The sequence below is a fragment of the Ambystoma mexicanum genome, chromosome 6q (genome assembly GCF_040938575.1).
Source record: "Ambystoma mexicanum isolate Mex_15411 chromosome 6q, UKY_AmexF1_1, whole genome shotgun sequence".
Lineage (NCBI taxonomy): Eukaryota > Metazoa > Chordata > Amphibia > Caudata > Ambystomatidae > Ambystoma > Ambystoma mexicanum.
In genome coordinates, this window is record NC_090937.1 from 759,891,174 (window position 1) to 759,904,089 (window position 12,916).

At 45.0% G+C, this 12,916-nt stretch overlaps 1 protein-coding gene across 6 annotated transcripts in view; it reads right to left on the reverse strand.

Annotated features, from left to right (window-relative positions):
• Window positions 1-12,916, reverse strand: part of FBXW7 (F-box and WD repeat domain containing 7) — a 1,581,903-nt gene that overhangs the window by 18,436 nt on the left and 1,550,551 nt on the right. For all 6 annotated transcript variants that reach the window (XM_069631275.1, XM_069631278.1, XM_069631277.1 and 3 more), the window contains 3 exons: window positions 9,720-9,843; window positions 9,199-9,335; window positions 7,984-8,097 (listed from right to left, as the gene is read on the reverse strand). In XM_069631275.1, the coding sequence (XP_069487376.1) occupies window positions 7,984-8,097; window positions 9,199-9,335; window positions 9,720-9,843 (375 nt within the window). The remainder of the gene's footprint in view (window positions 1-7,983; window positions 8,098-9,198; window positions 9,336-9,719; window positions 9,844-12,916) is intronic.

A 12,916-nucleotide genomic window follows, 5' to 3' on the forward strand; every position in this document is an offset into this window, starting at 1 on the left:
GTCTGACCAGAGGCCCTGAGCCTGCGTCCAACGATCTGCCAAAAACTGTTGCACTGGCCTCATGAAAAGGTGGCAGTTGGGCACCAGAGGAATGCAGGATGCCATAGCTCCCAGGATTGATGTATATTTTCTCACCGACAGCCTGGAATTGATTTTCAACTGACTTGCCAATCGACTGAGTCTGGTGATCCTGTCGAGGGATGGTCTGACTAACCCCAACTGGGTCTCGAACCGTGCACGCAGAAACACCAAGCTTTTGGACGGCGTTAGCGAGGATTTTTCGAAGTTTATCGCAAACCCCAATCGTTGCAAGAGGCTCATGGTGTCCTGTAGACTCCTGTGTGTCGACGCCGGGGAGGACCCCCCTCACCAACCAGTCGTCGAGATACGGGTATACATGGTGGCCTTGCCTTCTCAGCCAGGCTGCCACCGGAGCCAGGCATTTCGTGAACGTTCTGGGGGAAGATTTCTGTCCAAAGGGAAGAACTGTGAACTGGTAGTGAGTCCGCCCTACCACAAACCTTAGGTACTTCTTGTGTCGCCGACACATCGGTATGTGGAAGTACGCGTCCTGCAGGTCCAGAGACGCCAGAAAATCCCCTTTTTGAACTGACCTGATCACCTCCTGGAGCGTGAGCATCTTGAACTTTATGTTTTTCAGCGACTTGTTTAGTTCGCGCAGGTCTAGGATGGGACGCCACTTTCCATTTGGCTTTTTCACCACAAAGTATCGGGAATAAACCCCTTGACCCCTTTGTGACGACGGGACCAGTTCTATAGCCCTTTTTTGTAGCATAAGTGCTACTTCCTCCAGCAACACTCTCAGATGGGATTGAGCTACACACGCCGGTGGAATATGCAGAGGGTTGCTCTTGAATTGCAGGGAATGTCCGTATTTTACAGTGTCCAACACCCATTGATCTGTTATTAGCTCCCATTCGTTGATGTAACATGATACTCTGCCACCCAGAACGTTCCGATGCCCTTCATTGCGGGTCCTTACTCTGTTTATCCCTCGTCGACGACTAACCTGCTCTCTTCTTGGGTGCCTGGTAGTCCCGGCGACGTTTAGCCGCTTGCGAAGCTCACCTGTATTCCTGAGAGGAATATGCTGGCCTACCGAAGGGTCGGTCCCTCGATGAAAATCTGGAATTCCCCAATGCTCCTCTGAAGGGACGAAAAGACCAGAAACTCTGAGCACTCTGGAGGGCCACCAATGAACGCGCCGTGTCCGAGTCCTCCTTCATGCCCTTCAGGGCTTCGTCGACCTTCTCGCCGAAGAGGAGGTCTCTTTCAAAAGGCATATCCAGTACCTTGTACTGCACCTCCGGTCGGAAGTTGGTGCATTTTAGCCATGCCTGTCGTCTGAGAACTACGCCGTTGTTCACCTGCTTAAACCCCGACTCTGCAAGGTCTACTGCGATGTTAATGGCATGATTTGAAGCCTCCTCACCTTCCCTGACCAGCAACATGGCTGCTTTTCGATGTTCATCCAGAAGGTCTTCGAGTATGGGCGCCAACCGATGCCACATCTCCCTGTCGTATCTAGCAACTATGGCGAGAGAATTGGCCGTCTTCACTGTGGTAGCACCTACCGACAGGACTTTTTTGCCGAACGCATCCTGGCGTCTAGCATCACTTTCCGGAGGGTTCGTACACTTTTGTTGAGCCCTTGCCTTTCTCGCCGCCTCCGCCGATACCAGAGTCAGGTGTTGGTTGTGAGGGAAGGCACTTGGGAGTAGAGTCCGGGGCTTTGAATTTTTTCTCCAGGCGACCCTTCGCCCTCGTCTCCCGAGAACAACGACAAGGCCTCCTGCTGTAGAAGTGTGACGGCAAAATTGGGTCGTAGACCTCTGGACGCCAGGCCTCTTCGCTGGCTCTGAGAAAGGGTGACGCATGGTTTGAAGACCTTCCTTCCACACATGATCCAGGATGGGCACTGAAAACACCGACCTTCTCCTTTTACCCATGTGGTCGAAAAGAAAACAGTTCTTTTCTTCTTCTTGGGCCAGCCCAAATTCCATGCAAGCCCCGGCCATCATGTTGTGGAATGACCCGATATCGTCTGGGGGAGACGGCTGAGCCGGGCTCCTCGGGGTTTCCAATTCTGCATCGGACTCCCAGGTCGGATCCCTGGAGGGGGAAAGGGAGACCACCAACGACCATCTGCTGCCTGATTCCGAATCCAACAGTTCCCCTTCCTCGCGGCGTGGGGTCGAGAGATTTGCTTCCGGAGGCCCTGCCGCAGAGGTTGAAGGTGGAGGGCGGCGAGACGGGCCAGGGTCATCGACGACCGACCTGGCCGGAGTTGTTCGAGGCAGTCTGTCATCCAGTGTCCTCAGCAGCGTTTGCAGCGTGGACAAGACCTCCAATGATAAAAACGATTGCGGATTGAGCAGGGGGGCAGAACCCGGAATGCTCCCGGAGAAAGGTGTGGTAACTTGTAACCCCAGGTCTGCAGGGACAGCTAACCTTTCACCCTCGTCTCCCGAGAACACCGACAAGGTCTCCTGCTGTAGAAGTGTGACGGCAAAATTGGGTCGTAGACCTCTGGACGCCAGGCCTCTTGCGGGATATCTGTCGACGAAGCAATAGTCTGCCCCGTCGTCGTCGCCTGCAATCCAGGAACGGTTGATGTCAACTGCGTCAGCGGCAGAGAAGTAGTTGACGACTGCCCAACTATCGACGACGGTGGTGGTCGCACAGGCTTATGCGTTGCTCCCGCCATTTCTGAACTCGACCTGCGTTTCTCTGTCTCTCGACTCAAGGTTGATCTATGACGATCGCCCGAAGAGGATTTAGATTTTTCTTTGTCTTTCCTCGCTGAAGATGAGGACGAAAAGGCCTTCTTCGAAGAAGAGTCCCTGGAAGGGCCTACCGACGATTCCTTGTCCACCAGTCCCGATTTCTTTACCGGGGTTCCGATGACTATGAGCGGCGTGGGCCCCTGAAGATTTTGACGCCGCGTTGCGTGTGGAGCCCACTTCCGAAGGCGGGTATGCCCCTGCTGCATCGTTCAATCATGCGACAAGTCTGCGACTCCGATCCTTAAGAGTCTTCTGGGAGAAGCCCTTACATATGTTGCACTTGTCAGCCGAGTGATGAGGGTGCAGACAGTAAATGCAGTCCATATGTCCGTCCCCCTCGTAGACCTTCTTTAGTCCGCATGTAGCGCACGGGCGGAACAGTGCTTTTCCCGACATTAGGAGAAAAACCGCAACAGCACAACCTAACCAAGTAGAAAATACACAAGGTGTTCTCACTTTGGAGGCGGGGCATTTATACCACTACGTCCTAGTGGGGCGTGCGGGCGCGGTCCAAAAACGACATAGATAGGACACAAAAGTATCAAACATTTGTCTCCAGTGCAAGTTTCATTAACAGATGTGACCCTGCTTCCCTTTGCTGGAGAGTCAGAGATATCTGATGTGTTGGTAAATTCCAGTTATTTGAAGACTTCTGCACAAATCACAACAATTAGTATGACCCACATGGAACCCCTAACAGGACCTTTTCCATTTGGCACGTGTGCTGCATGTGCTTTCACAAGGTCCAAGGTTCATTTCAAGATTGGAGATCTGGTGTAAGATACAAACATGACAGAGGATGAGAATATTGATTGGAAGTTACCTTTGTGTTGGGAGAATTTGGAAGTCATGCTTTAGAGGTTATTACTTCATTTACCCGAGCTACGGACCATTTTCAGGTTACCCCTTTTTGTTTCCAATTGTTGCGAGCCTGCCTAGGTATACCCTGGGCTGACTATGTCTTGTATCAAGTGTTAGTTTGTGAGGGTATGCAGTCCGTTTCAGGATCAGGGGATGCAGGTTAAGTGGAGTGGGGTCACCTAGGGCCTTCCATTTATTATTCTGAGGGCAGAGCTGGGGTTTGTAGAAGGCAATTCATTTTTGTTTGAGAGAAAGAGTTCAAGGAAATGTAAAACTGCGGCCCACATTTTTCCTTTCTTGGTATGCTGGGAGCAGGTTGAGAGACATCTTAGACCTCGCCCTATATGGGACAAGTTTTATGATCACCATGCAAAGATTGACATTTTCAAGGTGCTCATCAGGTGATTGAGGCAGAGGCCGGAATCCCTGGTTGGTGGTCGTCCTAGAAATCTACTCTGCTGTCTCCAAAAGACCTAAAAATGCTTTGAACCACTCACACCCTGCACATTCTGCCATGGGTCCAAAAAGATTGTCCCTCACCTGAAGTTGAGGCAGCTCCATGACTTGGGCTGCAAAATGCTACTGAATCTGTGGAGAAGGTTCTTTAAAGAGGGTGTGATGGGAGGAGCAGAGCAATGAAGATGAAAAGTGGAGGGAGGATTCCTCTGAGTGTTCGGTTAGCAGGGTGTAACGCGCCTTGGTCTAGAGAGGGTAATGTACTTGCAAGCAGTTGAAGGGAAACAATATGACAGTGAAAACAAGTATCTGGGTGTGAATACCTGCCACTGAGGTACGCTGCCTAATCCTACAACCCTTCAATCAGCATGGACGGTGGGTACCTCTGGCCCCTTATGAGGTACACTTATCTTAATGAGCCCTCTAACTAGGATGGCTATATGAATGGTTCCCCCGCAAAATTTAAAAAAGCTCTATTGTGCTACACGCTTTGCGCAAGGAATGTGAAGGCTGCCAATGGCAACAGTCAACAGCGCAGACATTCACCAAAACGTGCTCTTTATCCTGGATCTCAGAATACTGCAGAATCCATGAAGGTGGTCCTTCAAACTGTCTCACGAAGGCGGGTTCACAGTTGCTGCATGTTTTGCCATGCGAGGTCTCTCTGCGCAAGCTGGAGCACCTCTGTACTCCAAATGTGCAAGAGGCTGGGCATATGTTTGGTTAAGAGTCTTTCATACTGAGCGCATCATCATATATGAATGTGCGCGCAGGGGCTGCCATCATATGTCATATGGAACCTCAAATGATCCATTACAGCCATGATATGCCTGGTAGTGTAACCATAAAAAACGATTTTACATTGCATGTGCTGCCATAATGAAGACGCCTGCTTTATGCACATCGCTGCAGTTGGCTGCCTGCACCACCACCCTATTCAACTTCTGCCCATGTGCCACTCTTGTTCTTTGCACCAATGTGTGTGGGTGATGTGCCTGCACAAGAGTGGCACATGGGAAGCAGTTGAATAGGGTTGTGGTGATGGCAGCCAACTGCAGCGCTGTTCATAAAGCAGGAGTCTTCAACCTGGCAATACATTTTGCTAATGCAGGCATTTTTGTACTTCGGCCTTGCACGAGGATGTGTGAGGTGCAGCTGACATAGCGCAATTACTGCCATTTTGGCAACCTCTTACAACTCAGTTCTACAAAAGGGGGCGTAGGTTAGCTTATACGTAAGCTGGTGCTTCGGAGTGCTAGGAAATTAGAGCAGAGACGGCCCAAAGGAAAATAATAACAGAAGGACTTTGTTAAAAGCATAGTTTTTACCTAAACATTCCCATGATCCAAGCGTAATCAATGTTAGAAAGTGAAGCCCACAAACAAAATATATATATATTTTGCGACATTAGCCAAAATGATATTCAAATTTCTAAATCCTAAACCCCTTAAGACCTACATAGGTGCTGCTTTGAAGTTTTAAGTGTTTCCTACAACCTAGTCAATTGAATATAAATCCATGGTCGCATCACGAGCAATACATTTACAGTTGTAAATACCTTTCTATAGCACAAACAAAGATACTGCATCAAACCGTAAAATCAGGCATATGACAGGGGTCGCATCCAAAAAAATACATTTAAAAAAGTGGGGGCCTCATTAATATACCAATTGAATGTAGCATTGCCAGAAATGAGCACACATTATGGAATTGTTGTGAACTTTGAATCTCTGCTATATGATGGCAGCACCTGCAATGTAAAATCTTTTTTACGATTACACTACCAGGCATATTATGGCTGTATAGGGTCCGAGGCTCCATTTGGCATATGATGGCAGCACTTGCACGCACAGTGATCATATATGATGATGCGCACAGTATGAAAGACTCTTAACCAAACATATGCCCAGCCTCTTGCACATTTGGAGTACAGAGATGCTCCAGCCTGCCAGCTCATGTATTTAAATGGGCATTAGATGTGCTCTAATTCTTCTTTATTAACATTCTCAAGTACTCAAAGTTAATGTCACATTTGCATGTTTGGAAGGCACCAGTTGGCGCTAGGAGCCAAAAGTAGCTTCTAGTCGCAGTTGGTTTCAAGCTAACCAGGCTTTACTATGCTAGAAGCAGGAGCTAAATAGCTCCCAGCTCCCCTCAATTTCGAACCCTGGTTATGAGTCAGTGCTTGGGCTTCTCCCAAGTCCGACAGCACGCAACTTAGCGTCATGTTTTTTCTTAACTTATATTATTGCAAACCAAGAGAAAAGATATCACCATAAAGAGCTTAAAAAAAAAAAAAAGAAATGAGCACAACGCTAATAATTCTAAAACTATAACAGTACTTGGCTCTACCTGTCCAACTATATTCATCCCCTTTCAACACAGGGGGAAGAGAGCTTTCATTAGAAGACAGCAGTGGTAATGCATACAAGTCATTAACGGTGGAGCGTATGGACTCATTCACGGTGGAGGTCTTTTCTCGTAAGCATGGCCTGTTCCTTTGCAGAGTGCATTACAGGGTTTGCTGCCCTGCTGTCTACACTTAGCTTTCTACTTACTATTTAGAATCTGTTTCCTAGCCACAACCTACGTCCTGTGGAGCAGGTTCAGGGCCGATGATGAAACCTCTAACAGCTTCATATCCAAGTACACAAAGGCACGTGCGAGAGACATCAACTGCGGTGGTGTATAAACACTTAGGATGTATAAATAGCGTGAACGGATGGACCACGAAGGACTCTTCATTATAAATGACACTGGCTGGAAGTGATTGACCTGTGGGAAGGCAATATTGATTCCAGAGGGGACAATCGTTTTCAACTACAACCACATCTACTATATATTCTTGATTTATGGGAGCACAAGGAACATATGAATTAGATTTTATGCACTGCTGCTTCAACTGTTGTAATACTAGAATCTAATCTAGCAGCAGATAGATTGTCAGCCATTTCTTATGCCGCCTACTTTTTATAGCATGGGAGGTGCTCTGTGCAACTGGAGCTCCGACAAGGAGCGTGGAGCATAGTCTTTTCCTTGGGTACAGCTAGGACACTCTGCTGCTAAGGAAAGGCCCAGGAATTGCTCAAAGAAGCATTTGCTAAAACATGTTTTGTTTGTACTTTGCTGAATGCACTTTGCGAAATGCAGTGGCGCCTCCCAAATGAGAAATGCAACCAAGAAGAAATCTTTCGGGCACACTAGATTGGAACATACAGGAGGATAAAAGCATCAACATATACCACGGTTAACCAATGCTCCAGAAAGAATACCACACATTATCGCCTTTTCCCTCACTCACACCACAGCACTTTTATTCATGCAGACAGAGGGATCATTTTGACCAGAAACCACACCCGCTCTAGGGGTAAAACAAATGACAGACCACACTGTTGCAGTCCTGAATGAGCAAATCTGTATTTGTATGGACAGGAGGTACGCCAGGATTTAAGATATGAACACTTCCACATGGGTCAAGGTGGAGCAAATAGCCAAGTGGCTTGACAGACAGGTATGATAAAGGGTTTGCACGTCAGGTGAGCACATGTTAACAACGGCTGACATCATGATCACAGACCGATGGGTAAGAAAGTTTCTAATTTTGAAACGCGATTAACAATGTCAAACCTTCCTTTGCAGTGACAAGGGTACAAGACTATTGTGTAGTGAAGTCGGAAATGCAGATTTCCCATCATTTTGCATACAAACTGTATCTCCTTTTCCAACTTGAAAAAAAAGTCATGCCAAGCTTGCAGAACTCAGTCGATGTAGAACTACCTTGCATTTTAAATAGCAATCGTCTAAGGTTAAAAAGTGTTAATTGAAAAGGACAGAATTCCAAGACTAAGAGCCGGCTTACCTTGCCTGTAATTGCTGACCAAACTTTTAACGTGTTGTCATCAGAACCACTAACTATTCGGTTTCCACAGAACTGTAGGCACGTTATCACATGATCGTCATGCCCCTTGAGTACCTGGCGGGATTACAAAAAACACATCACAAACACTGGAAGTGAAAAGCTGTCCCTTATGAAATAGACAATTCCAAGGAGGGGCACAAAAAGTACAAACCATAACATGTAAACTGAACTATTTTAGAAGCATAGTTATTTCAACATCTGAACTACATTTGTTCAACTGGGCCTTTCTCAGAATTGGGACTATACTTCCCAACAATCAGCTTTTTATACAAGTCGGATGCATAATGCCAGAATTAAACAATTCAGCTACATAAATATATTAACTATGAAGACAGATCTGGTTAAGACATTTTTACTGCACCAGTAGCACCTTTACAGCTTCAATTAAGTCATTATCAGAAGACTGCTTTAAAAGACACTAGCAGGCACTTCAAGTTCAAAGTTATATCGTAAGGCTTGAAAAACCTAGCTCAAAGAGATCCCAGGAGGATGTGTTTTGGGCAGGGAGGGGAAGGAAGTGGGTGGGAATGGCCATAGGAATTAACATGGCCTTGAGAAATCATGCGAGTGGGTAGCCCAATAATACACGCTTTGTATCCAACCTCATACGTCATTTCTCCCTAGCTGTACTCTAATGCAATAGTTTAGGCTTATAGGTGGTGCCGAAGCGCCATCTAATAGCCAAAACTAAAATGTGGTCACGTGGCTAGAGTGCCAACTTTAGAAAGGGGTAACCTGAGCTTCAAATCGACGCTTCCATACGTGAATAAGTTCAGTGATCACGAGCAAATCATTAGTTCTCTTTGCATCAGTTCCACTACCTATGAAAATTGCATGTCCTGGAAGCAGGCTCTTTGTTTTAAGAGCATAAAAAACATATACTGCTGCAATCCCAGTCAATTCTCCTACACAGGTATAGTAACAATCTAACTGCACTGAATAGGTTATGATGCAAGGCTTTTCCACAGCAACAAATCACTCAAAAAGCAGAGGAGCTCAAGATAGACAATGAGCCATGTCTCAGGAAAGTCTCTGAACACTAGCGGCGTCAATTTTTCTTTGAACATTTCAACTTACTGCAGCTTATCTACAATAAAAAGTGGCGTGACTGTTAATCTGGGTTTACTCGTTACAATGCATTTTAGAACAAAGTACCTTGGGAGACTTGAGCTCTCCTCGCCGCCAGTTGGTATCAATCCGGTGCTGTCGGATGTACGCACACTTCCAGGGACTGTGCGTGAAACCAGGCTTAATCACTTTTCTTCTTTTTATATGCAAGGGTTCATCGATACCTAATACAAGGAAAAAAGTGCCAATTCATCTTTCATACCATTATTAACCCAAAAGCAAAGAAAAAGACCATTGCTAACAAAAAATGTACTGCAGATATAGTTTACAATGCCTTCTTTCTTGCAACACTGACAGTTCTATTTATGAGCAAAAGATAATCATGCGCTAATCATGCCAATTCATATCATTGCGGTCTAAAATGCACGCAGTTTAACCAAATGGGATCGTATGTGCACTGTCCACATGAGAAAAGATGTTCACATGGTGAAATTGCCACGAACGGTGGCTTAACGTTCTTAAGGAGCATTCATTGCAATCACAATAAGGAACTAGTGTACGGACACACTGGCGATTGCGCCAACCAAGACCAGCTTAAGAGGCCTCACCATCCTCCTTGCATTTCTCTCTCCAGAGGAGGTTATCTTCCGCTAGAATTCTCCAGTAGCGACACGTCTGTGCTGCCTGCAGCAGGTCCTTGGGTTCCAGGAATGAAAGTACATACAACGCCAGCTGGAAAGCAATGACATGTGACACTGATTGAGACTGCAAAAGCTAACATTATAGACGATGAAGATAGTTCAACAAAAGAAAACAGACCGGCTATTACACGGTCAGATGACATGCATCTATAAATAGATAAGCAAACCAAGATTATTGTGAAAGAGGAGAAAGTCAGGGTGATTTATTTTTCTTTTTTTAAAGGAAGTTAAGCTTGTGAGGTTAGGGAGTGGGGTGACTGGGTTTCGTGGGGTGTCAGTTTCAATCATGGGTAATTAAAACCACTGTCTATTTTACCAGGAATCTCTGGAAAGCTCACCAATCTCCTATCACAGTTACTAATACATAAAGGTTTGTGAGCACAAACATATTAGATACCTCTTCGAAGTCGCATAATAAAAGCATTTCACCATCATTTATATAACAGCAGGACATTCCCCTGTCCTTTTAGCAGCTCTTCTATTCACTAAAAGACAATTTGAATAACTTTTCAATAAGCTTCCCCCTTAATGCCCACCATCCTATTCAAACCTTGCACCGTTTTGTTTTTATTTACCACTCTTCAATTCACTCACTCATTCCAAAAGGTAATGTCTAATAATATCTCTATATTCCTATCGTGCTCTGGCCAGACTTCTGGTTGACGAGGCTCTTCCCATCATGTCAAAACTGTACTCCTTGGATGGCCACCTACTGTGTAAAACACAGCCGACTCCAGGTTATGCCTCTGTTTTTCACTGCCCATTGTCCACACTGTCTTATTCACTTCCCTTCAATATTACCACTTCCCCCCTTTCTCCTCTTAACCATGTGGTTTAATGGTGGACTTAAGTTGTTCACTATGTTCCTTTGCAAGCTTTCACTTCCCCCCTTTTGCTGTTTTGCAGGCCTAACTATTGTGCGACTACTCCCTTCCTCTTGGGCTGCCTAAACAATCGCCGTTATCCCGCTGGATTCAAAACTGTCCCTATTATACAAGCTATGGTGACCAAAGAAATTAATAATTATTTAATAAGGAGTCTTTGAGAAGAGCACCCTGAAAATGTGTATCTCTCAGTGGCGGCATGTTTCATTAGTTTATTTAATCCACTTGGGAACAGAACAAAGAAGGCAATAAACCTGTGACTTATGGGCAGTATTTTATCTCAACTACTGCTAATCAAGGAGAAACCAGCACAACAAATATTAAGCACCCAGTTAAGTGTGTCATGGGGTGTCCCAGCCAATCGGAAAGCTCGGAAGGTGGCTATACCTAATGTTATTGCCCACGTTCCGAGCCTCGTAGAAGGCGGGCAACCTCCATCTTACCTCCTGTGCAGGCAAACACTTGCTGCCCAGTGACCTCTTACCCTCATTCAACATGTTCACCTCCCTCGCCTACTTTCCCTCTAACCTAACCCTAGCACCACTTGCCTGAGGCTGCCTCATCACTTACTGACTGCACAAACTATTACAATCCCACCCTTCCCCTTCTGCAGCAATGCTCGCCATGGCAAAGGAGAATGGACTGTTTTGAATTATTTTTTAAGTTGAGGAATGGCCGCAGTGCCTTTTCTAAACTTAAACATTAGCACCGGGAAGCATGCGCAGGTGCTAATAGCAATAAACTCCACCGTGGGCAGGCAATACCTGTCGGGTAATGGCCCACATTAAGGCACAAGCAAAAATGCTTCCCATGTTGTTTTTTTTTGCTTAAGTGAGTGGATGACTCATTAATAGTGTTTACATAAATTAACCCCTGTAATGTAAGGGTAGCTGGGTAAGAAAAGAAAGATTCCCCAGGGGATTAACATTTTAACAGTCACAGATATAGGAAAACCGTGCAAATTCCTACCATGTTAGCCATTAAAAAACATTCTGTGCAGATTTAAAAATGTACTACGTTTAGTAAAAATTCAACTCATTTCTCCTTATCTGCTGCAAAACTGAGAAGAGGAATGTTCTACATAAACCAAAATTAAATATAAAAACTCAAATGCCAGGATATCGGTGTGCTCGGGTTATTCAAAAGTCAGATTCAAAACAGTTTGATATAAATTCATAGTTTTAATTAGTTAGACTCTAAACACTCTCAAACATTATAACCTCATGTTTGGTGTTCACATTAGATTTTCATGTCTAAATCCAATGTTTGAATCCCAAAACACATAAAATGATCCATGTATCATCAGAACCAATATTTTACCAAAAATAATCTGTACAAGAAAATCAGTGAACCTTGTGCCCTAAATTTGATTTGTTCATTAGAATCTATACTGGGAACTTGATTAAGTGGTAGACCGTGAAATTAATTTTGGAAGTATGTAGCGTCAGAGTTGTAACAAAGCGCGATAAACTGTCTCTGACCAGGAAGAGCATGCCGAAATAAAAGTAGTATTTTCCAAATCGTCATAAAATGTAGAATAACAAAATATATAGATGTATGTAGTTATCTGAAAAATTAGCATAGCTGCGATGTTGTTAGATTTTCAGAACACCAAAAGGCATGATGTATTCTTCCTCCTCCTTCAGCTTCCACAATCTATACCTCCCAACTTCTGGCCCCATCAGCAACCAGTGGAAGTCTTGGGGGGAGGTGAATGGAGAATGCTATCCAATCCTTACTGTAGGAATTATGTATGTAGGAGTGTCATCAGCCCTATAAGAGGTCAATTTTGCATCAGAGCACAGCTTTTTCACTTTATTCCTGGCGGTAGTCTACTGTTGGACTCTTGCGAGAAACAACTACCTGAGTTGAGTCTGACCACCCGATTAATCGCAACAAGTGACTCCATGTGCTGAATTGGAATGCTCCATCAGGCCAAAGTGGAATGAAAAGAAATTATAGCATGGTACAAAATAACATTGTGGATCTAAAGATAGGACAGAGAGCTATCAAAATCAAAGTAATAAGACGCTCAAAAGGAAGGTGGGGGAAACAGCAGGCACCTATCAAAATGCAATGAGTGAACTTTAATGTTATTATATGGCACTACTGTGAAAGGAAGTGTTCCACAGGACTGAGCCGATAAAGTGAGGAAGTTTCAAATAGAAAAGACATGCCACAGCAGACATTCTGCGAAGAGGCACATTCTGAACCCTTTTA